The sequence below is a fragment of the Trichomycterus rosablanca genome, chromosome 19, assembly GCF_030014385.1.
Source record: "Trichomycterus rosablanca isolate fTriRos1 chromosome 19, fTriRos1.hap1, whole genome shotgun sequence".
In the NCBI taxonomy this organism is placed as follows: domain Eukaryota; kingdom Metazoa; phylum Chordata; class Actinopteri; order Siluriformes; family Trichomycteridae; genus Trichomycterus; species Trichomycterus rosablanca.
Genome location: NC_086006.1, coordinates 26,882,752 through 26,908,835, shown reverse-complemented (window position 1 = coordinate 26,908,835; position 26,084 = coordinate 26,882,752). Strand labels below are relative to the sequence as shown.

The 26,084-nt window shown below is 43.4% G+C and overlaps 1 protein-coding gene across 1 annotated transcript; it reads right to left on the bottom strand.

Moving 5' to 3' along the window:
* Window positions 1–244: 244 nt before the first annotated feature.
* On the bottom strand, window positions 245–26,084 carry slc1a7b (solute carrier family 1 member 7b). Its single transcript, XM_063015052.1, has 11 exons — window positions 25,944–26,084; window positions 18,089–18,168; window positions 13,500–13,715; window positions 8,162–8,204; window positions 7,122–7,353; window positions 5,754–5,853; window positions 4,979–5,212; window positions 4,078–4,272; window positions 2,430–2,564; window positions 1,727–1,826; window positions 245–508 (listed from the first exon to the last, which is right to left on the bottom strand). Exons 1-11 carry the CDS (start codon window positions 26,082–26,084, stop codon window positions 245–247), a joined length of 1,740 nt encoding a protein of 579 aa, XP_062871122.1.

Genomic DNA, 26,084 nt, shown 5'->3' with positions numbered 1-26,084 from the left:
TTTTAGTGTTCATAAAGAGGGATGTAAATCGCTAGCTTGTTAATCAAAGTGAGTCCATTTTTAATTATTAAGTCCATTAGGAATTATTAAGTCTGTAGTTTTGAAATCGAGTTTCTAAAAGGAGGAAATTTTAAAAAGCACAAATTTAATACAACAAAACCAAACAATAAAGAAGTAACGAATACATGAAGACATGTCGACCCTTTGTATAGAAGGAGATTGTCTGAATGGCTCGACGCGCCGGCTATACGTTGGTCTCCAGGCCATTCATGTCGATAGTGCAGTGCTCTTTATCTTTGTGTTTGAGGTGCCGTGGGGGCACCGGGGGCTTTTTGCGCTCCAGATGAGGGGGTCGCACTCCTTCCTCTAACTGCATGAGACGAGCAACGTCCGGGGCGATGAGCTCGGTTTTGCCCCCTGCTGGTGGCGGCTGAAAACTTCCATTGTTCTGCTGGCAGTTCATCAGCTGCTGGATGTTGTTGGGCTTCGTCTCACAGATCAGAGGCACCTGAAGACAGAGAGAGATGAAAGATTACAAAATAATACTCACAGTTTTTCCCCACTAGTTTTCTGGCTGTCTGCACCAACCTTGTTCTGAAAGCCACAAACTATTATGCGGCTCGTCCAATACACAACCAACTCAGAGTGTCCCGCTTTAACCTCTGTGAATCATCCACCACTCATTCTGGTGCCTTAACCAGACAGCACAGGTTTTATTTTCCCAGCTAGGTTGATAGCACCACTGAGGTTCGAACTCAAGCATTCAGGTCTTGTCCAATTTTGTCATTTCCAATTCCAGATTGTGAATCCGCTGCTTGCCACACTTGCTAACAGGTGTAATAAGTCAATTACATAAAGAAAATGAAATGCTTCCAACTTTGACCACAGCGGGGCAGTCATGCTGTAACAGCAAAGGGCCTTCCCTAAACTGTTGCAGCAAAACAAGCTCTATAAAGACATTAAAGGCTCGGTTTATAGAAAATGCACAGAGCCCTGACCTCAGCCCCACTCAACAGCTTTGGAGTGAACTGGAACATCAACTGAGACTTTCTCAGCCACCTCAGTCATCTTCTGACTAAATAGGCACAAATTCCAACAGACATACTTCCAAGTCTTGTGAGAAGCCTTCTCAGAAGAGCGGCTGCTGTTCCAGCGAAAAAGATCACATAGAGGTCACTCTATTTTACAACCACTTGAATTTTAAACCTGATGTCCAACAAGCTTATGGTCCGATGTCCAAATACTTTTGGCCATATGGTGTATGTTGTGTATTTTGTGCAGGTTTTGTGCAAATTAGAAAGTGCATTTAAAGAAGCAGATGAAAACCAGACACATTTTGCATTTCAGTCCCCGGTGTCCTCGTGTTTCTCTGCCCTTGTGTTAAAGCAGGAGAAATGAAGTGTATTTTATCCAGCCCGAGGCAACGTGCCCACATTTCTTGGCAGCGGACTGATAATAAGATTGCTGTGAGCACATGGTGTGCATTAAAATCTGCTTTTGTAAACAGCAAACCCCTTAACCAACCACGAAGAATATATAAAACTTTCAAAAAGTAGTGTATCAGGAGTCCGGGTGGCATTAGCTCACTGCCAGAGCCTCGAGCCAATAGAGACTTACAGCAAGGAGGTGAATCTCAAACTGGCAGTCCCTCCTTCAGACCTGATCAGTGGTGTCTGTGGAGGCCAGGCGGCATCCACAGTGTACTAAATAATACAGTGTTACTCACTCCATCGCCTTCCTTCATGAAGTCCTTCCTGCAGATGTGTGCCATGATTCCTGTAGCCAGGGCGTCACCCATCACATTCACCATGGTGCGGAACCTGTCCCTATGAACACAGAGATGACATGTTTTGGAAATGAACCTAAACCATAACATTTCCAACAGCAACTGTTATTCTTCCAATTTAGTCGTGTCCAGTTCCCCTATTGTCAATGGCAGAGGACAATCACGGAATATCATGCTCTCCAGGGTCTCACATAGAGCACTACCATGTACACAGTCATGCACTATTGTCCGTGAAGCGACCATCCCTTATGCAGGCGCCCAGACCAGCCAGCAGAGGCCGCTATTGAAGCTGCAACCCATGAGGAACCCATTTGACCTCTCCCTCCGTCAGACACAGCCAATACTGTCTGTGTGGGCAACCAGCTGGTCAATAACACAGATGAGATTTTAACCCGAGATCTAGAGATCTCAGCATTGATTGGCTAGTAAAATAAAGACCACAGTGAGACCACTGCCAAGAGACCACTGTTCCAGGTACTTTTTTTTTTAAAGAATGCAGATAAACCAGCCCAGTTTATACGGCCACAGAGAAGTCATTGTGTGCAGTCAACAATAATCACTAATAAGGAATTAGGAAATAAAATAATAATGAAATAAAATAGCAATCTTATTATTTACACACTCGGTAAAGCATTGTACTTACAAGGCCCAATCCACAGCAATAATGAGTGTAATGTCATCAGTCGGCAGGCCAACAGAGGTCAGCACTATGACCATGGTGACCAGGCCAGCCTGTGGGATGCCAGCTGCACCGATACTGGCTGCTGTAGCAGTGATGCTGAAAAACATATAAAAAACGATATTAATTAACCTACCCATCATTCGTGTTTATTTACCTGATGCCCATTTATAATGGTTGACCTGCCCATCAGTCGTATTTATTTACCTGATGCCCAGCATAAGGTATTAACAGTAAGTATTTACCTGATCTCCGTAATAACTGACGTGACAATCACTCGTATTCATTTACCTGATTTACATTTTAATTGACCTGCCCATCAGTCACATTTATTTAGCTGATCCCTGTTTATAATAAATGACCTGCCCATCAGTCAGTTATTTAGCTGATCCCTGTTTATAATAAATGACCTGCCCATCAGTCACAGTTATTTAGCTGATCCCTGTTTATAATAAATGACCTGCCCATCAGTCACATTTATTTAGCTGATCCCTGTTTATAATAAATGACCTGCCCATCAGTCACATTTATTTAGCTGATCCCTGTTTATAATAAATGACCTGCCCATCAGTCACATTTATTTAGCTGATCCCTGTTTATAATAAATGACCTGCCCATCAGTCACATTTATTTAGCTGATCCCTGTTTATAATAAATGACCTGCTCATAACTCGTATGAATTTACCTGATATTTGTTATAATAATTTTTTGTGCCCTTTAGTCGTATTCATTTATCTTCTCCTGCATGTGTTTGACTGGTCGCCCTTTAGTTAATTGCTTGCTCTTCAGTTGTACTTTACCTGTTTATTAATCCTAATAATTTACCTGCCTGACAGGAGGATTCATTCTTCTGCCCTTCAGTGATATTAATTTACCCGCTCTATACGACTGCCCTCGGACAGATTTATAAACCGCCCCTGCTGTCATATTCATTTTGTGTTTTTAACTTTGTTACGGCTGGCATTTACAGCTAACTGAATTTATTCTGAGGCTAAATTCTCCAGCGCTTGAGGTTGGATGAGGAGAACGAATGCAGTATGAATGCAGATGCTGTATAAACATGAATTAGAAGAGGATAAGGGATTAAGGTCATTCAGAACAGCGCTCTGGCAGAAATCTGATCACGAGTCGGTGATTACGCGGCCCCGCGCTGGCCTGATTCCCCCAGGATTCATGTTTACCGTAATTCAGCTTTCACAACACAACACAAAAAGCAAATCTTTACTTTTACACCCGCCTGAATTATTCGCTGTAATTATTGTGTTTGCATTGAGCCGCTATTTTTCTGTTGTTATGAGAAAAGCTGTTTGTTGACTTTTAGGTCAAGTACACCCTGTTCAACAATGCTCTGCTCAACTAAAGCCTGCGTGGTTGTACGCGGCCCTGTGGGAGTCGTCTCTAATCTACAGTGTAGAATTCAAGTCAGGCTGGTAAAGATTGGTGGCTGCTGGCTACCTCACAGTATTGTGCAGGGGTCGCCAGAGTGCATTGGGGGATTGAATACATCCAAAACAGAGGCAATTCAGTGGTTGGGGCGAGAAAAAAATTAGAGTGCATTTATAACCTGAGAATGTAGGACTAATTCTTTCCAACTTGTTTTATTTTGACTTACCTGATGGTGATGATCTGACCGAAGTCCAGTTCATAGTTATTGACCTGGGCGATGAAGATAGCTGCTACAGCCTCGTACAGCGCGGTACCGTCCATGTTTATGGTGGCACCGACGGGCAGGACGAAGCGGATGATGCGCCGGTCGATGTGGTTGTTCTCCAGCAGGCACTTAAAAGTGATGGGCAGGGTAGCGGAGCTGGAAAAAATATTTAAATGTTTTATAGGACTGTGTTACACTGTGAACTGACATTTATAAAGGCTCAGACTTCTAACATCATTCAAATATTTACTAACATTCATTCATTTATTTGTTTATTCATCAGTCAGTAATTTAAACAAAAAAGGAACCAATCAATTGACCAATCAGTAATTAATACACAAATTCATCCATCCATCCATCCATCTACTCATCAACCTATTCCTATATTACCTCATCCATCCATCATCTATTCATCAACCTATACCTGTATTATTTAATCCATCCATCCATCCACCTACTCATCAACCTCTTCCTCTATTACCTCATTTATCCATCCATTTATTCATTAACCTATTCCTATATTACCTCATCAATCCATCCATCTACTCATTAACCTATTTCTCTATTACCTTATCCATCCATTCATCAGCCAAAACCTATATTACCTAATCCATCCATACATCCATACATCCATCCATCCATCCTTCCATCCATCCATCTACTCATGAACCTATTCCTATATTACCTCATCCATCCATCCATCCATCCATCTATCCACCCATCCATCCATCCATCCATCCATCCATTCATCTATTCATGTATCCATGTATAAAACTGTGTAGGATAATTACTTACACAATTTTCACACATCATTTGCACTACAGAATGAGCTGAAACAGAATGAGCTGAACATTGTTGGTACCTGGACGAGGTGGCGAGAGAGATGAGCAGGGCCTGTAGGATTCCTCTGATATAAACAATAGGACTTTTCTTGGTAATGAAGAAGTACATGCTGGGCAGGATGAACAGGCCGTGCAGGATCAGACCCATCACCACAGTAATGGCATAGAAACCCAGTTTCTTCCCCATATCAGACGGGTCACTCATCTCCAGAATCTTCCCCGCCACCAGGAACACGATCCCGAATGGAAAATACCTGAAAATACACACCAGACCAAGGGTCAGCACAGCAGATCATTCGCCTCCATCCTGCATGTCCTCCCTTAACTCATCCATAAACCTCCTCTCTGGCTTCCTCTCCCCCTCAGCATCCTTCTCCCAAAAGAACTCTCATCCCTCTTCTGCACATGCTCAAACCAACTCAATCTCACCGTCCAAACCTGTGCTAGTAAACTCCTTCCTAATCTTGTCCATTCTCTTCACTTCCAATGAGAATCTCAGCATCTTTATCTCCGTCTTTTTTTGGCAGTGCCACCCCATCCAAACTGTACATTATGGCAGGACTAACTACTGTCTCATAGACTTTCCCAAGATACCCTTCTCTACCCTCTTCTTCACCTCTCTACCACACTCTCTATTAATTTGTACACTCAACCCCAAGGATTTCAGCTCATCCACTTTCACCATCAGACATCCTTGCAATTGCACCTTTCCACCGCCTTCCCTCCCACCCAGAGAGCCGTGCCAATCATCCCAGCTCCCAACCACTGATAGCTTGTAGCATGGTGGAGACTCACCAAATAACGATGGCCACTATTTTGAGCACGGCTTCATTAAGACTTTGGCAGAAGTTGACCAACGCGCTGCCGTTAGGGCCCATCCTGCCCAACATGATGCCTAAATGAAAAAGAATGTTAGAACCAAAACCTTTACAGTGAGACGCCTGATGAGGGTTAGGGACAGATTTTCATGTGTGACTCAAACCACACAGAAGATTTAAAAGACAAGAACTAAGTACAGACAGACTTTATGATGGAAATCCAATAATACACTTGCTACTGTCACCCTTGGCTTGCTCATCAGGGTTTTTTTGGTCTGTCAGTTCTGGATGCTGTAGAGTTGCTTTAAGACAATGTCTTCTATAAAAAGCGCTATCCAAATGAATTTGATCTGACTTGGGTGGTCACTAGTGAACACAACCAATAAGCTATACTGTAGTGTTCTCACTCACTCACTGTCTAACCTCTCATCCAATCAAGGTCGCATGGGGGTGCTGGAGCTTATCCTAGCATTTCAATGGGTACAAGGCACACAGTAACACCTTGGATGGGGCGCCAGTCCATCGCAGGGCACACACACATACACACACCCATTCACCTATAGAGCAATTCAGTATCTCCAATTAACCTGACTGCATGTTTTTGGACTGTGGGAGGAAACCGGAGCTCCAGGAGGAAGGACCCAGACCGCCACGCCTGGGGATCGAACCCAGTACCGTCTTGTATCTATGTTGTGTGTCATCCATCATGCTTATGAAACACCCATCTGTGTCTCCTGCTGGTGGTGGGTACTGTATTACTACCTAGTTTTTGCTTTGCACTTTAAATACATAATATTTTCAAGGCTTTATTATAAAATAAGCTTTGAGTTCATAATTCTGCCCGACTGTATGTTAATGGAAGTGTTTAAACATGTTTAAGGTAGGCTAGGCCTAGTTTGTTACACAAAGCATCTGTACCATCCAGGCGGCAAACTGGAACATTGAGCAAATGTCAGCTATTATACTGGCTCATCTACCAACATGACTATCTGCATTTTGGCCACCGTTATACCCATTTTCCCAACACTGAACCTTGTTGGAAAGAAACGCTTGGCCAGATGTCTTCAATCTCCTTAGAGGAGGCGGGTGCTACTCTGCGGTCCTCCTCGACCAGCATGGAGCTTTGCTTGATCCCATTAATCACTTTTGATTATGATCCAGGCTCACAGTCTCTGACCTCAGAAATATTGTTTTGACTGGACGAGCAAACACTCATACAGACACTCCATAGAAGAGGAGTAGATGCTGTTATGGCTGCAAAAGGTGGAGTGATTGAACGACCAACAAGCTCATAGTGTCCATGAGTCCACACAGTACATTTATGTGTGTGTGTGTGTTTTCTTGCCCATGGTGGCAGAGAAGATGACGATGCCCAGTACGTTCATGCCCTCGCTGGTCCCGGGCATGGTGCGCATCACTACATCGGGCGGGGGCGTCAGGTCCAGCTGGAAGTTCCGGATGTCCGTACCGTTTATACCGGTCTCGTCTTGGAGCTGGTACACGAGGGTGCGGCGTGTCACACTCGAGCTCTCCGTCGTCTTTACAGTCTTCATGACGGGAACGCTGTTAGTGCGATACTGACACACACACACACACACACACACACAGTTAATGGATGAATTCACTAACATCATCATGACCTTATCTTGTATGTTAATAATAGTTTTCTCTCCTTTAGCTGTCTGAGAAATAATCATACACACAAGATCAAATTATCTAAAAAAGCTGTGCATTTATTCCTGTTGAGTCTTTCGACTCCCACAATGCACCAGCCAATTACAGAGGAAACAAGAAACAGTGAAGTCCTTATGATCCCAATATAGACGCAGAGGTGAGACCTGAAAATAGCAGCTCAAGGACCAAAAACCAGCAGTGTGTCAGATTTCAATCATTTCTGTAAATGTGCAAAATTTCTACCAATTTACAGAACGTTGGGGGGGTCAGGAGGCCGAGCGGGTTTATTACGCTGACCCATCACCGCTGAGATCTGGGTTTGAGTCTCACTGCTTGAATAAAATGAAAGAAATTATAGAAAGTGATATGCTGCTGCATTCACTCCTGAAGGTTAATGAATTATTAAATTCTATTTGTATTGACATGATGGTTTTTGTGTGTTTTCTTTTTTTCAATTTTCCGTTCAGTGTAGTCGTATCCAATTATCAGTCTGCATTTTGCTTCCCTTTTCTGATAAGTCGTCCACTACTGACTGAGGAGGTCTGTACTTATAAGCCCCCACCGACACGTGCAGTAGCCGATCACTTCTTTTCTGGAGATCTGTATCATGCATTAAGGGTTGGTAATCAGGTGTCCGGATACCTTTGGCCATATAGTGTAGATGTAAGCTTTTGGTATGTCCTTATTACATTCAGTAAGAGAATATCTTACCTGCTGAAATGTAGCTTGAACCAGATTGGCTGGGAACATGTTACTGTTGGGAAAAAGATTAAAAATAGTTTAGAATCATTTGGGAAACAGTGAACAGAATCTAAACTTGATGTTTAGAGGAGTGATACATAAAAGAACTGGTTAGAATAGAGTAGAATGCCTTTGTTTGTCATTTATACATATAAATATTCATTCTTCGCATATCCCAGCTCACCAAAACACACACCAGAAGTGACGAGGGGTTTAATGATACCGTGTCAAAAAATGCACGTCAACAAGAAGCGAGAGATCAAAGCTGTTTGTGCGCTGATGTGCAGCGTAAAGGCGAAAAGGAAAAATAAATGAATCTGGGTGAAGCAAGGGTCGTCTGTTCTGATCTGCAGAGAGAGTTGCAGTTAAATAAATATTTTTTGCAATGCAATGTTAGTATGATGGTTTGGCGTGGACGATAAGTCACAAATACTGTAAAGATTGTGTGTGTGCAGATGTATTCTGGTAGAAACTATATTACGCACCCGTCCCTGGTTTCCCTTCTGTATATTGTGTTCATAACAATCAGAACAGGATCGCAACACTCTTCACACTGCATGATTATGAGTCGCCGACAGGTCCAGATATTTAACATGTCTGGATTGAGTCGTTGAACAGCTGATACATAGCGATCGAGAGTGAGCGCTGATTTGAAATTGTAATGGTGTTTTGGTACGTATGTCGAGCTCCATGAGCTCAGCAGTGGATTATTATCTGGGAATCGTCAACAGAAAAAGTCAGAAAATCAAAGAGGTTTCTGTTCTGGGAAAGAAATCCATTTCTGTTGGGATGTCTAATGGGATGTCTAATTTCTGATGAGATTTCTCCAGGGGGGGGGTTCTGGTGAGATTTCTAATAGGACTTTTTCATTCATGGACAAATGGGATGTCCAACAAGCTCATGGTCAGATGTCTCAATACTTTTGCCATGTAGTGTATTTTCTACCTGTTAGAGTATTGACTGTGTGTTAATATTTAGATGTTGGAGTGAAATTGAATGAGCTAGATGTGTTTTAGACGTGGTGCTCAGTGGGGTGATTGGTGGGGTGATCAGTGGGGTGATCAGTAGGGTAATCAGTGGGGTAATTGGTGGGATGATCAGTGGGATGAACAGTGGGATGATCAGTGGGATGATCAGTGGGGTGATCAGTGGGATGATCAGTGGGGTGATCACTGGGGTGACCGATGGGGTGATCAGTGGGATGATAAGTGGGATGATCAGTGGGGTGACCAGTGGGATGATAAGTGGGATGATCAGTGGGGTGATCAGTGGGGTGATCAGTGGGGTGATCAACCATTTCTGTCAGTCTGCATCTAAAGTGCAACTAAATATTAGAGAATGAATTTATTAGCGTTTATTTATATATTTAGACAGAATCCATCACAGCTAATCTCAGTGTGAACTGTAACGCTTCCCATAAACACGTCGGCCTCAGCTGTGATTATTCATTCTGTGTTAATTTAATGGTGTTTATTCACTTCCAGTGTAAGCTCCAGTGATTAACGAGTGCCGAGCCGCCGGGTTTTCATTTACATGTCAGCAGCGTCTGACTTCATCGTCTACGAGGCAGCACGTTCAGACAGGCAGAGCTTAACTGGGTCACGTTTATACCAGTGATGTAGTAAATGTTTACATGTTTATGCAAAGCAACATAATAAATAAATACAGTCAAATCATTTTATTAAAAAACAAGAAAGAAAAACAGAATTTAGAAATATAAAAACTGCTATAAAAATATTTGCGGTTGCAAAATCAGCTCTGGACTCACCGAGCACCTGATCAAAATAGAACCTATTAGAAATTAGTCCTCCGCTGCTGGTGGATCCCTGATTGCAGTTGAGGTGGGTATATTACTGCTCACGCCTCCTTCGACCCGCGTGCAGCCCTTAACGGAACCCTTTTCCACCCATGCATTCTGCACAGGTGCCTCTACTCGCCAATCAGGGTCCTTACACAGCGTTTGAAGACCCCACCCACATAGTCCGGTCATCCCGCCATAGCAGAACCGTGTCTGCTGCAGGCACTGCCAATTATGCCCGCTAGATGGCGCTCAGCCGACCGGTGGCAACGCCGAGTTTCAAACCGAGGAGTTCAGAATCTCAGCGCTGGTGTGCTAGTGCCATATCCTGCTGTGCCACCTGGGTGCCAGCCACACTTCTGAAAAGGCTTCTTACAAGACTTTCAAGCATGTCTGTGGGAATTTGTGGCCATTCAATCAAAAAAGCATCTGTGTGGCTGGGCACTGGTGCTGGTCAAGAAAACCTCAGTTGATGTTCCAGTTTGAAGTTCCAGAGCTGTTGAGTGGGGCTGAGGTCAGGGCAGGACACTGGAGTTTCCTTATGGGCACAGTGATGCAGGAACAGGAAAGGTCCTTCCCTAAACGGTTGCTGTTTGACTTATTACACCTGTTAGCAATTGCTGTGGCTGAAACGCATGAATTTAAAAATTGGAAAGGGGTGTCCTAATACTTTTGTCCATATAGTGTATGTCGATAGATGACGTTCACACCTTCGAAGATTTGCTATGAGATGGGCTAAAATGCTAATTGTTATTATTATTATTTGTTATGAAATAAAACTAGTGGTGCTTTGAAGAGTCAGTTTCAGTTTTGTGGGTTTGTGGCGTCTATGTGGTCGATAGAGAAACTCACAGCGTGCTTTTGTTTGCAGACTTCGGTTCAGCAGCAGTAGCAGCATCATTAACGCTGTTCATTAAGGATGTTTACTGTTACCTCAGGTCAGGAAAGCAGCTTCATTATCTACGATGCTGATGGAATTGTGAGTGTGAGTGCACTGCAGCACTACACAGTATTATACACCTCCCTGTTTCTACACTCACTGTCCATTTTATCAGCTCCACTTTCCACATAGAAGCACTTTGTAGTTCTACAATGACTGACTGTAGTCCATCTGTTTCTCTGCATGCTTTGTTAGCCCCCTTTTATGCTGTTCTTCAATGGTCAGGACCCCCACAGGACCACCACAGAGCAGGTATTATTTAGGTAATGGATCATTCTCAGCACTGCAGTGACACTGACATGGTGGTGGTGTGTTAGTGTGTGTTGTGCTGGTATGAGTGAATAAACACCTCACTGTCACTGCTGGACTGATAATAGTTTACCATCCAAAAATATCCAGCCAACAGCGTCCTGTGACCACTGATGAAGGTCTAGAAGATGACCGACTCAAACAGCAGCAATAGATGAGCGATCGTCTCTGACTTTACATCTACAAGGTGGACCGACTAGGTAGGAGTGTCTAATAGAGTGGACAGTGAGTGGACACGATATTGAAAAACTCCTACCAGCACAACACACACTAACACACCACCACCATGTCAGTGTCACTGCAGTGCTGAGAATGACCCACCACCCGAATAATAGCTGCTCTGTGGTGGTCCTGTGGGGGTCCTGACTATTGAAGAACAGCATGAAAGGGGGCTAATAAAGCATGCAGAGAAACAGATGGACTACAGTCAGTAATTGTAGAACTACAAAGTCTTTCTATATGGTAAGTGGAGCTGATAAAAAGTGAGTGTAGAAACAAGGAAGCATCTTCCATAAATCTAGTGTCGCTCATGAAGTAATCAATACATATCGGTATCGGTATCAGATGTTCCTAATAAAGCGCTTGGTGAGTGAACACCTTGTGAAATGTATTTTAAACTCTGTTTCTTGGTTTTGGAACGGATTGTCCAAGCTCACGGCCAAGCATCCACATTCTGTATTTTTGGCCATTAAATTCACACAATAACAGAGGGGAACAAAACGTGACCAGTCAGCATGTATTCAGGAATACAAAATAGATAAATACTTTTGATAGACGTTTCTGAAAGCGCTCGTGTGGTGCGATGGCTGAGATCTGGGTCTGAATCTCAGCAGTGCTTTCAAATTCAGTCTGGCTTTGTGGAACCCGGAACCAACACGACCCTGACCAGGATAAATCGTTTGAAGAAAATGAAATGAAAGAAAATGCTTCTACCTCGTTCACTCCTCTCTCCCGTGTCTCTGTGATCTTGGTTGACATTTTTATGGAAAATGTTTGCAGAACCACATGGTAATTATGTAAATCAGCGGATGAAATTAAAATAGTACCATCGTGCGCACGACACAAAAACGTTTAACCGTAATTATGTGTATGTGAGCGATTAAGCCAAAATAATGGATTATTATTTCAATCTGGTTAAAGCTGTTCAGGGAAAATTACAGACGGCGGCTGAACCGAGGGGCTGAACGTAAACGACACGTGAACTGCGAACTGTGAATGAAAACAAAACCAATAAAACATGTTTATAAATCTACAAAAACAGCACGAAGGTCCGATACAAAACCCATTTTCAGAAAACTTGGGACATTTGTGAAAATGCAATAAACTGTGCTGCTCTGTGTATTCTGACACCTTTCTAACAGAACCAGCATGAAGTTCTTCAGCAGTCTGAGCTACAGGAGCTCGTCTGTTGGATCGGGCCACACAGACCGGCCTTCGCTCCCCACGTGCATCAATGAGACCCTCTTGCCGGTTTGCCACTGTTCCTTTCTTGGAACACTTTTGAAAGATACTGACCACTGCAGACCGGGACACACCCCACAAGAGCTGCAGTTTTGGAGATGCTCTGACCCAGTCGTCTAGCCGTCACAATTTAACCCTCGTCAAACTCGCTCAGATCCTCCCTGCTTCTAACATCAACTTTGAGGATGAAATGTTCACTTGCTGCCTGATATATCCCCCCCACTAACAGGTGCCGTGATGAAGAGATAATCAGTGTTATTCACTTCACCTGTCACTGGTCATAATGTTACACCTCTCTACTGATGCCGATCCCTGCCCTGATTGAGGAGAGCGAGACTGAAACATGCCCCCTCCGACACGTGTGCAGTAGCCGACTGCATCTTTGCATCTTTTCACCTGCACGAGGCGAGTTCATAAGCTGATCAGCCTTGTGTATGGAGAACCACACCCTGATCGATGCGTTATTCCTAGACGCAGAGGTCGTAATTGCATCAGTTATGAGGGGTTCCCTGTCCGGCTCCCTCCCTGTATGAACAACAGCTATCACCACATAGCATCAGTAAATGATCCAGCAGTATTTCACCCTTTACCGTGCATTATCATATTAAAATATTTAGTAAATGTTTGTGCATAAAAGGCAAGTCACCTTCAATCTCAGACAGAGACATGCACAACAGACAAAAGTGCTAAATGCTATGTAATCCAATTAAATAAAACAGTTTCGCTAGCTATGTTCCGCAGTAGGAACAGCTACTACGACTGAGAAGGAATGAAACATGAACTTGTGTGTTTCTGCGTACCGTATGAGGTCGAGCAGGGCGTCGGCGGAGCTCATTATGGGTTTGCTGCTGTCCTCCGAGTCCTCTTTCTGAGCTACACCTCCGGGGTGGATGATCAACACCATGACGATGCCCACGACCACCGCCAGGAAGGTGGTCCATAAATAATAGGAGATGGTGATCAGACCCAACCTGCTGGAACATTTTGGCTCCAGTGCCGCCAACCCTGACATCAGGCTGAGAGAGAGAGAGAGAGAGAGAGAGAGAGGTAACGTCCACAGTCAAGCAAGCTTTACATCACTTTACATCACAAGCTTTACATGTTCTAAGGGGTTGACATTCGAGTATGAAACTCCTGCCATAAAGCATACAAACACACACACACACACACAAACACACACACACACACAGGCTGTCATTCAAGTATGACGCTCATGCCATACAGCATACAAACACACACACACACACACACACACACACTGGTTGTCATTCGAGTATGAAACTCCTGCCATACAGCATACAAACACACACACACACAAACACACACACACACACACACACACAGGTTGTCATTCGAGTATGAAGCTCCTGCCATACAGCATACAAACACACACACACCAGGAAAACACACAAAGGAGAAACACAAGAGGGTTTAAGTACTTAGTGGTATTAGCATCCACAGGTATAACCACTAATCAGACATCCATTCATCCCCCAATTGCCTCCCTCCTGTTGCATCCTTGAGCTAATGCACACCCCACCAGTCCCAAATTCATACAATGAAACATTAACAAAGCTTATGATTTGAGCCATCAAATACCAAGAAACACGATCGTTCATACAGACGTCCTGGAGAACACGGATAACTCGGGGTGAGTTTGCCTTTTCTTGGCTGTTGAATTAAAATGACCTAGATAGACAACAACAATTCAGAAAAAAAAAACTGTACAGAAGCTTAATTCCTTAGTAACGTTCCAGCCCATCTCTGGTTTACACTGGACAGTAGCGTGTTTGTGCATGTTCATGAGTTTTGTGCATGGCTGGTGTGGCAGCTACTGATATACAGTAGACCCTTGAGTTACAAACGGTTACCATACGAACATCTAGGGTTACGAACGATCTTTTTCAACTTAATGTATGAACACATTTCGGATTATGAACCAAAATTCGCAAAACACGTGACATCATGAACAAGTTAACTCCGACCATCTCTCTCTCTCTCTCTCTCTCTCTCTCTATATATATATATATATGAGCGAACATTCGGACAGCGGATGGTGTTTTTCCGGTGTTTTCTTTATATTTTGAAAAATTCAATATTAAAATGTCCTCAAAGAATGTGCAGAGGAAGCGTAGTGGTGAGAAAATGAAAAAAAAAAAACACTATTTGTTGTTGTATAATTACTCTTGCCAGTAGGTGTCACTGTGTATCAGACAGAGGGGACAGTGAGTGAGAGAGAAGAAGGAACTCGGCTCAGTAAAGTATTCTTTCTTTTGTGCAATTACACCTACAAAATACAACACTATTAAAATAAAGAAGGAAATAATAGAGAAATATGAGAGTTGTTGTTGTTTCTGGTAGATACTAGTGTGTACGGAGGGCCACACCCCCATCAGCATTATTCCTCAGCCCTGTGCAGGCACCATCAGTCAGCCAGCAGGGGCCGCAGTCGCACCAGTTATGAGGACCTATGATCCGACTTTTTACCCCTAACCCTGAACGACAGCCAATCGTTGTTCATGCTGCCGCCCAACTCAGTCGGATATATTCGAAACCCCAACTCTGGTGCACTAGCGTACTTTAGCGCTGCGCCACCTGAGCGGCTATATAGCGCTTTTTACAATGGACATCGTCTCAAAGCAACTTTACAGAATCCAGGACCAACAGACCAAAAACCCCTATTGAACAAGCCAAGGGTGACAGTGGCTCGAAACCCCCCCCCCCTTAAAAATGCAGGAAGAAACCCTGAGAGGAACCAGACTCAGCAGGGATGCTTTAGTTGGAATTATGAATTATTTCAGTCGTGTTCTGCCTTGGTTAAGCCTGCTGTGATTAAGTATAGATCTCGGTATCATCTCTGTAAACCAGTCCAGCCACTGAACGACGCCCCAGTTGCTCCACTCATTCAATAATCTAATGACACACATTATTTTGGGCCTAGTTAAAGGAAAGCAGGGAAAGCACAGACCCCAAACTACTGAGCACTCACGGTTTTTGTGCGCTGACCAAAGTACAGAGAGAATACGCTGGATTAAATGCGGGATTAAACACCGGATTAAACACTGGGATACACCGCAGCGTTGTTACCGCGAGACGACGTGGAAAAGACTGCAGTGAGATGGAACATTTGGTCACAGCAGAGATTACACACAGATTACACCAAGGTCAAAGCACACCATTTTAAAAGAGCATTTGTGTGACCAGGCACTGATGTCAGACTGAATCGACGTTCTAGTTCATCCCAGAAGTGTTTGGTGGGGTTAAACTCATTAATTCATCTATTTATGAACCTCGATTTGTGGTTAAGTAGGGTGTCCACATACTTTCTGTCACATAGTGTATATTGTTTCTTTCTAATGTTGTCATGTATGATCCCAGATGGGATGCCAGAGTGCCGCCGTTATTATATGTTATTACTGTTTGTCTTTCTGATAGATGTGCACATTAGATTGAGCACATTAGGACAGACCGAGATCCACAGACTGATGTATGGTCATATATAAAGCTCGGAGCATCAACAGCGTACGATCGCGAGCTCGTTGTAGCTTCTACAGCGAATTGTATCAGTAATGAGATCCAATCACAGCTGAACGCTTTCTCTGTGTCTTTAGGCACCACTGCTAGAACAACGTTCCACATCATAAAGAAAAGTAAAAGAATTCCTCATTTGGTCTCATTTTATACATCGTTTGTCACACAAAATGATTTCAGCTCATTAAACAAAGCATAAAATTACGCTCAAGCGAAAACATATTTTGTGTGGTGCAGTAGAACGCACTAGCACGCCACCACACTCAAAGAACTCGAGTTGCCGACCTGTCCGGGCGTCTATACAAACAGAACTGGGCATGTTTGATAGGGGAGGGATGTTTGATCTGATCTCTGGTACTGCATCAATGTGTATGTTTGTGTGTGTGTGGGGCGAGGGGGGTGTCACATTTACATTTACATTTTAGGCATTTAGCAGACGCTTTTTATCCAAAGCGACTTACATTACTGTGACAGTATACTGTCTAAGCAATTGAGGTTTAAGGGCCTTGCTCAAGAGCCCAACAGCGGCAGCCTGGCAGAGGTGGGGCCCGAACCAGCGTCCTTTCGATTAGTAGTCGAGTACCTTAACCGCTAGGCTACAACTGCCTTACACAATCACCTATTTGAGCACAAGTATTAAAATTAAAATCAATTACTAAAAATAGGTGTGCACAGTGGTAAGAACACACTCTGGAACCAGAGCTGGGGTCTCGAATACATCGTATCGAATCTCAGCTCTGCCTGCCGGCTGAGGCTGAGCGGCCACATGAACAACGATTGGCCTGTTGTTCAGATGGGCAGGACTAAGACGAATAGGGTCTCTCTCATAAATAATGCAATTAGGACCTCTGATGGCTCATTGATGGCGCCTGCACAGAGATGAGAAAAGAGTGCTCTCAGGAAGCGTCTCTCCACACACAACGCTGAGCTGCACTGCACTCAAGTCACTGCACTCGTCAAAGTGTAGGTAATAAGATGTATATGGCTGCTGCCTATGTGTCGGAGGGGGCGTGGGTTAGCTTCATTCTCCTCAATAAGAGCAGGGATCGGCATTGGTGGTGAGAAAGCATATCGCAATCAGGCAATTGGACACGCCAAAAGGCAGGAAAAGGGGAGAAAATGCATAAAGAAAATGTTTTTGTTTTTTAAATGGGTGTGTATGTAGGTGTGTGTGGCTACATGGAGCTTAGCATGTCTCTCCCTACTCAACATGGCTCTGTGTGGGAACCCAACAATGGCAGATTGTATGTCGGAGGGGGTTTGTGGTGATCAGATCAGGGGTAAAGCAAGCAAATTAACAAATAGGAGTTGGAAATAATGACAAGGTTTGTCTTAGCAGCTTTATCAGCGATGACTGCACCTGAACACTTCCTATCATTTCTTATTGATCTTAATCACTGTGGAGGATTTTAATCTTCACTCTTATTACAGAACTGCTTTGAATCAGAATCTTCTCTAGATTAAAACGGTTGTTTCAGGTCTCCGGCGGGGGTCCTTTGACTGAGCGGCTCTGAAGCGTGTATGTAATTTCTTTTAGATGTTCAGATCTGATCTTGCATTTGTGTTTGTATTTCGATCGTTTTCATTCGACGTGACTCAAATAGTAACGACAAGCTGTCCAGCTTCTGATGCCCCCCCCTTCCCCATCACATCACTACCAGCACATGTTCGACTGATCACTATTATGTTTTGATTATAAATTAAATTCTTTATTGGCTTTTTTTCAGACATACTTGTTGAATCGTAAATGCAATGTTTTTAATATCCCTCCTAACAATTTGACGTGTCGTTTTATTATTGTTGTGTCACGGAAATCATTGTTATTCTTCAGGAAATAATTGAGGAGGAGAAATTTTACCTGGAAACAACGAGAGGTAGAATCAACATCTTCAGCATCCTCATTAAAAGCTCCCCAGGAAACTGGAAATATTTCACTTCCTGCAAAGAGAGAGAGAGGATTAAAATGAACTAAATTATTTCATTATTTACAGAGAGAAAGACTTGATGGTTCTCACTGTGGTTTAGTGGAGTCTTATAGCCTTAAATAAGCAATGGAACTGGCCTCTATACTGGTGTCTAGGTGACTCTAGGTAATCTTTATATATATATATATATATATATATATATATATATATATACAGTACATATATATATATATATATATACAGTATATACAGTGTATATACTGTAGATAGACAGACAGACAGACAGACAGACAGGTAGACAGTTCCTCTATTGTTCAGATTTCTAATGTAGATGCTTTCAACAGTGGACAGGACACTTAGGACTGGCTGGATTTAAGAGGCCATTTTTACAAGATTAAAGACACCATAGAACTCTCTACAGCACCCGGTAAATCATCTGAAATGTCGTCATATTTTCAGAGAAGATGCAGAACATTTAGAGACTCGGCTCTTCAATCATTTCATCACAATAAAACAACAGATGCAGAAATCATGTATGTGTGCTTTCACCTGAGCTGGATGTATTTTGGTCTGATTCCATTTAAGCACTGGTTATAATTAATGTAAAGTAGGTGGATGGAAGCTTCATGCTATTCATGACATAGTCAGAGGAAACACTTTAGTCACGCTACAAAGCTACAAAACTTTAAAGGTCTGGATGATTTTTGGCTCATCGCTTCTTTGGAACGACCTTTTGGGTTGCTGCCTAATTAGATCCCCCTCCGCTCAGTCGATTGGGTAATAAGATGATATTTTTATCGCACATTTTATTCACCGCGTTTTCTTGTGTCTGAAGAATTACTGGAGATTGTGGTGCAACTAACTACATACATAACTACCTGCCCTGTCATGAATGCAACCAAAGTGTGTAAAACATACACCGATCAGGCATAACATTATGACCTCCTTCCTGATATTGTGTTGGTTCCCCTGACCCGTCAAGGCATGGAGTCTGACACCTTTCTATCAGAACCAGCATGAACTTCTTCAGCAGTTTGAGCTACAGGAGCTCGTCTGTTGGATCGGACCACACGTGCATCAATGAGCCTTGGCCGCCCATGACCCTGTCGCCGGTTTACCACTGTTCCTTCCTTGGAGCACTGTTGATAGATACTGACCACTGCAGACCGGGACACACCCCACAAGAGCTGCAGTTTTGGAGATGCTCTGACCCAGTCGTCTAGCCGTCACAATCTGGCCCTCAGATCCTCACGCTCGCCCATTTTCCTGCTTCTAACATCAACTCTGAGGATAAAATGTTCACTTGCTGCCTGTATATCCCCCCCACTAACAGGTGCCGTGATGAAGAGATAATCAGTGTTATTCACTTCATCTCTCAGTGATCATAATGTTATGCCTAGTTGGTGTAAATAAATAAATAAAATAACCCGTGAACGTCCTGAAATGCAACGTAAACACGACATAAACCTGCTGTATGTCTATAAAATCATGTTTATTCCCATTTTACATACACAATATATTTGGCTGCGTCTTATAAAATTATTAATTAATATTAATATTATAAAATTTTACTTGTCCAGTTCTAATCAAGTCATCTGTCCAGAGGCTGACAGTGTACATCAGCGCTCCTGACCTGGACTGATTGGTGCAGGGCTGGGAAAAATAAGGACGACGTGAGAGTGTTTGCACAATCTAATGATTTCTCTGGTTGTTAAATTGACGACCGGCTGTGAGAGCGCCTTTCAGCACCATCATTCACCTTCAGCCTTCACAGCTTTTCACAGCTTTTTAATTCACGTTTATTAAGAATCATGACCCGGTGATGTCAGTCCATTAATAAAACCAACTATACCTGTTAGCTCACAGCTTTATAACCCTCTTGTTCTTTATTAATGTTCCATAAATAGAGTTAATGCAGTCCTACATTAAAAATAGGTTTTATTTAGCAGTCTGAAAGGATCTTTGGTTCGTCCTTCTAAGAAAATCCATTAATAAAAAACAGACTGCTGTGAATTCGCAGCTTCAACATTTATACTCTTTATGCTTCATTGAGCATAAAAAAATGTTTCAGCTGCAAGATACAGCTTCAATCCCAAAAAGTTTGGGACAGTAAAGAAGTAAAAACAAACAGCAACAATTTGCAAATCCTTTGTAACTATGGTAAAAAAAAGCCAGTATTTATTTATACACCAATCAGCCATAACATTAAAACTTGTTTCTACACTCACTGTCCATTTTATCAGCTCCACTTACCATATAGAAGCACTTTGTAGTTCTACAATTACTGACTGTAGTTCATCTGTTTCTCTGCATGCTGTTTTAGCCTCCTTTCACCCTGTTCTTCAATGGTCAGGACCCCCACAGGACCACCACAGAGCAGGTATTATTTAGGTGGTGGATCATTCTCAGCACTGCAGTGACACTGACATGGTGGTGGTGTGTTAGTGTGTGTTGTGCTGGTATGAGTGGATAAGACACAGCAGCGCTGCTGGAGTTTTTAAACACCTCCCTGTCACTGCTGGACTGAGAATCGTCCACCAACCAATGATGAAGGTCTTCAACAGCAGCAACAGATGAACGATCATCTCTGACTTTACATCTACAAGGTGGACCAACTAGGTAGGAGTGTCTAATAGAGTGGACAGTGAGTGGACACAGTAAAATCTCCAGCAGCGCTGCTGTCTGATCCACTCATACCAGCACAACACACACTAACACACCACCACCATGTCAGTGTCACTGCAGTGCTGAGAATGATCCACCACCTAAATAATACCTGCTCTGTGGGGGTCCTGACCATTGAAGAACAGGGTGAAAGGAGGCTAACAAAGCATGCAGAGAAGCAGATGGACTACAGTCAGTAATTGTAGAACTAAAAAGTGCTTCTATATGGTAAGTGGAGCTGATACAATGGATAGTCAGTGTAGAAAAAAGGAGGTGGTTTTAATGTGTTTATATAAACTCATCTGAAGTTTGATTGCTGCACAAATTCCAAAAAAAGCTGGGACGGGTACATGTCTACCACTGTTACGCCACTAACATTCAGTAATAGTTTGTGAATTGAGGACACCAGTTGTTATGGTTGTGAAAGTGGCATTTTGTCCATTCTTGCTGAATATAACACTCGACAGTTCAGAGTAAATTTTGTCGTATTTTGCGGGTGACGTGTCTGAACTCAGGCACTTTGGTAATAAAAAGCCGTGCTGTTCTGAGACATTTTGATTGTGGTGTGTCTAAAAGTACATCTAGATGTGGCTTTCAGCATTAATGGTGCCTTCACAGTGCAAGTTGACGCTGGCTTTTAAACGCTTGGTGACTGTCAGAATGTTCCTTTTATATTACTTCCTAAAATCGGATAACAGCGCACATTTCCACTCTGCTTCAGCCCAGAGAGATCGGCGTCATTTCTGGATGTTGTTGACATGTGGGCTTTACAAAAGTGCCTCCTCAGTAAACGTTTCCTCTCTATAGAGCAAGACAACAGTCTCACACAGATCTGCTGAATCCCAGCTAGAATAAATATATAAATAGAAGAACCTATCTTTAAAAGGTAGACACATGAGTAGGTACCAGATACCAGGTTAGATTCAATTTAATTACTTAATAAAGAGGTGATGGGCGCCCAGGTGGCTCAGTGGGATAATCTGCTAGCTCACCAGAACCGAGATTACATTTCGACTCTGCTGCCAGTTGGCTGGGCATCCTCTAGTAGACACAATTGGCCTCCTGTCTGCTGGGTGAAAAAAAGCCGTAGTATGGGGTGGGCTTTGAAAAGACCTTGGTTGTCCAGGGCACCTGCACAGAAGGTGGAGGAGCGTGGAGATCGGGGCGTGTCTCTCCATACGCGAAGCCGACCTCATATGCAAATCCACAGAAGTACAGGTGAATAAGAAGGGATTAGTGGACTGTGCACACGTCGGAGGGAGTGTGTGTCAGTCGAATATACACCCTCCTTGGACGCCATCGGGGTCCCCAGCAGCGGATTGGCTTTGCTAAAATTGGGAGAAAAAGGGGGAATGTCTTTAGCTGTCTTTGAAGGGCAGTGGGAGAAGGTTACCGGTTTATTCCTCACTATCAACAATTTATCATTGCTGGGCCCCTGAGCAAGGCCCTTAGCCCTGAATCGCTTCAGTCATAACCATTAAGTCGCTTTGGATAAAAGTGGCCACTAAATGCCAAAAATGTACCTGAAGATGGCAAGTGTCTTAACTCGCATTTGTGAATGCAGTGATGATGCATGACATAAATCCAAATCACGCTTCCAATTCAACCGACTTGCCCACGTGAGGCGAGAAATGAAAAATGTGTCATTGTTATTTTATATTTCCGAACTCAACCCCATTTATTTTGGTGTTTCACTCTCGACTGACTGCTGCGTCGTTTACATTTTTGAGAAATGGATCGTGGGAGCCTGTTTCCATCTCAGTGGAACGACGGTGGCTTCCTCTCAGCCCGAGGCTAAGCAGCTCTCCTGCTAATTCATAATTACTTAGAGCATTTGTATGATTGGAGCGTAATCCTGGAGCGCCAGCGCAAAGGGCATGTGCCACTTTCATATACCAGAAGTAAAATATGAGTCATATTTAGACTATGCTTTGTTTATGCCACTTTATACACTACATGCCCAAAAATATAAGGACGCCGATCTTTATTCTGATAGGGTTCTTCAGCCACACCCATTGCTAACAGCTTGCTTTAACACCGATTTATCCCGGTCAGCGTTGTGGTGGGTCGGATTCATTGGCCGTAAGATAGGAACAGGTGTAATAAATCAATTATAAGAAGGAAATGATGGCGCCCAGGTGGCACACCAGCACCAGCGCCATCTAGCGGGCATAATTGACAGCGCCTGGGATGACCGGACTATGTGGGCGGGGTCTTCAAACGCTGTGTAAGGACCCTGATTGGCAGATAGAGGCGCCTGTGCAGAATGCATGGGTGGAAAAGGGTTCCGTTAAGGGCTGCACGCGGGTCGGAGGAGGCGTGAGCGGCAATATACCCACCTCGACTGCAATCAGGGATCCACCAGCAGCATAAGACAAACTGACTACACTAAATAGGGGAAAATCGGAGAAAAACACATCAAATATAATAAAAAAAATGAGGATATAATATGCATTCGACTTTGCAGCAATGGTATAGGGAAGGCCCTTTTTGCTGTTTCAGCATGGCTGACCCCCTGTGCACAAAGCAACCTCTATAAAGACATGAAGAACATCTCAGGTTAAGGAACCACAGTGTCCTGCACAAAGTCCTGACCTCAGCTCCACCCAACAGCTCTGGAATGAACCGGAACACCAGTACAAATGCTGTCATCTTTTGACTGAATGGGCACAAATTCCCACAGACTTGTGGAAATCCTTCTCTAGCTGAAACGATCACATAGATTTGTTTTTTAAATGGGACGTCCGACAAGCCGGTCAGGTGTGTTTCCTGTATCTAGAAGCCTCCTATGTTCAAGCTCTTTCATTCCTCGGAGTGCATTAGGAGAACTGGGACGTCTGAGAGATGACCGACAGCCTGAAGGCAACAATTAGTGGCTCGTAATACATCCGTTCTTCTGACAGCTCTGTTTCACCATGGTCTCCAGATGTGTCCACCTTATTTGTAGGAGTAAAATATCCAAATATGCATCTTTAAACAAGCACACAAACAAGTCTGCACTGGACCTGCACAAGCCCACAATGGTCAGGAAAATGGTCCCTCAGTTTGGTTTCAGCCAAACAATAATGAGCTGCCTGTTCCTCAACCCCTGTGACCTGTATATGTCTTTGCTGACGACTCCAAAGCTCTAATCAGCCCTTACTGGGAAACATTACTGGAGGCGGATGCAATTTTCAAGCCCACACTACGCACACGTAGCATAAATTGGACCAATAGGATCATGTGTGCAACGTGGTTATGGGTTAGAGGTTAGAATTGGGTATAATGAGGACTGTTTAATGGTGGGACATCAGCATGGTAAAACCTCCAGTTACAAGAACAACTGAGCATGCTTAGGATTGCGGTACTGGTACATTTGTTCCAGTGTAAATAAATTCCAATTGCTGATTAACGGTGTACCATCATGTGGATGCTTTTCAACACAAACACTGCAGTGTATGCTAATGTTAACTCCACATGGCCAGTCATGCTCCTCATTCCCAACGGGTGTGTCTGAGTTATCATGACCGGCATTCTTCAGCTTCTTGGCATCTGTTCTTTTGAGCGATGAGACCTTGGTGCATCATATATTTGTAGGGTAATTATTTTTCTGGCAGACAACTGCGGGACGTCAATATCATCGTGTATGAACAGAGTGAAGTTTGATGTTTGCGTAGGTTACGCAGTAATTCTACAGTAAAGCACAGTTTGAGAACCACAGGCCTGTGTTAGCATTTATAGGGCTGTTTTAGGGTCTGGAGATTTGTCTATGTATTAAGGTAAATAGGACAGCGATGGGACGTGAGGTATGGTGGCGGGATTAGTCGGTCTGTGTTGTTATGCGTAGGTTTGTGTTGGAATGGTAAGTAGGTCAGTGTTGGGGTAAAAAGACTGCTTTGGGTGATGAAGGTAATGGGTTAGTAAGATGAGCAGATCTGTGCAGGTACTGTGTTGGGGTAAGCAGAAATTTGTTAGGGTAGGAACACAGCTGATCGTAGGTTGGTACTAAGAGAAGGAGGAGAGTGCTGAATAAAAAGTGCTGTGTTACGAAAGTTTGTTTTAAGGTAGGTGGGAATGTGTTAGGAAAAGACAGAAAGGTACAGTAAGCTGATGCTTAGATGAGTAGGACTGTGCTTAATTAAAAACATGCACAGTGTTGGCATGAGTAAGACTGTGTTGGGTTTAGTAGGAATATCGTTGAGATAAATTGGACTATATTTGGGTGGGCAAGATTGTGTTTAAGTAGAAAGGGCAATGCTTCCAATAGAATCAGAAAAGACTGCTGGGTTGGATCATGTTGAGCTGGAACTGTGTTGATGTAAGTAAGACTGTGTTGGTGTAAGAGGGGCTGTGTTGGGATATAGAAGATTGTATCAAGATAGTGAGGAATGTACTGGGGTGGATTATTCTGTTGGGGTGGAAAATGTTAGGTTAGAACCGTGTTTGGGTAAATAAGACTGTGTTTGGTTAACTAAGACGGTGTTGGTGTAAGGAAGACTGACGGAGTAGGTCAGACTGAGTTAGGGTAAAAAGGACTGTGTTGGTTAAGTAAGTCTGTGTTAAGGTAAGTAAAACTATAAGTGAGACTATGTTGGTGTAAGTACAACTATGTTAGGTTAAGTAAGACTATTGGTGTCAGTAGGACTGTGTTGGTGTTAGTCAGACTGTGTTGGTGTAAGTATGACTGTGTTTGGTTTAGTTAAGACTGTGTTCAGGTCAGTAAGACTGTCTGAATAAATAAGTATTGGTGTAGGGAAGACTGTGTTGAAGTAAGTAAGACTGTGTTTGATTTAAGTAAGACTGTTTGATTTAAGTAAGATGTGTCTGGTTTAGTAAAACTGTGTTGGAGTAAGTTAGACTGTGTTGAGTAAGTTAGACTGCGATGGTGTAAGTAAGACTGTGTTTGGGTAATTTTGTTGAGATTTTGTTGAGGTAGGGAGGACTGTACTGGGGCAGAAAAGACACTCGGGATGAACACTGCTGGGTTGGAACTGTGTGGGGTCAGAAGGACTGTGTTTGGGTAAGGAGGATTTGTTGTTTGGGTGGATACTGTTGTGTTGAAATTGTGTGGGGTAAGAAGGACTGTGTCCGGGGTAATCAGGGCAGTGTAAGGTCTGTAGTAAGGGGCAGTAGATCAGCACTGACCTGCTCTGAGAGCTGCTTGGTGCGCAGGAAGAATCCCAGCAGACAGCCGATGACCACGGCCATCACGGAGAGGATGAGCAGGCCATTCTGCTTGCATACACCCTTCACCCGCACACACACTGCATCCAGCGCCACCGCCAT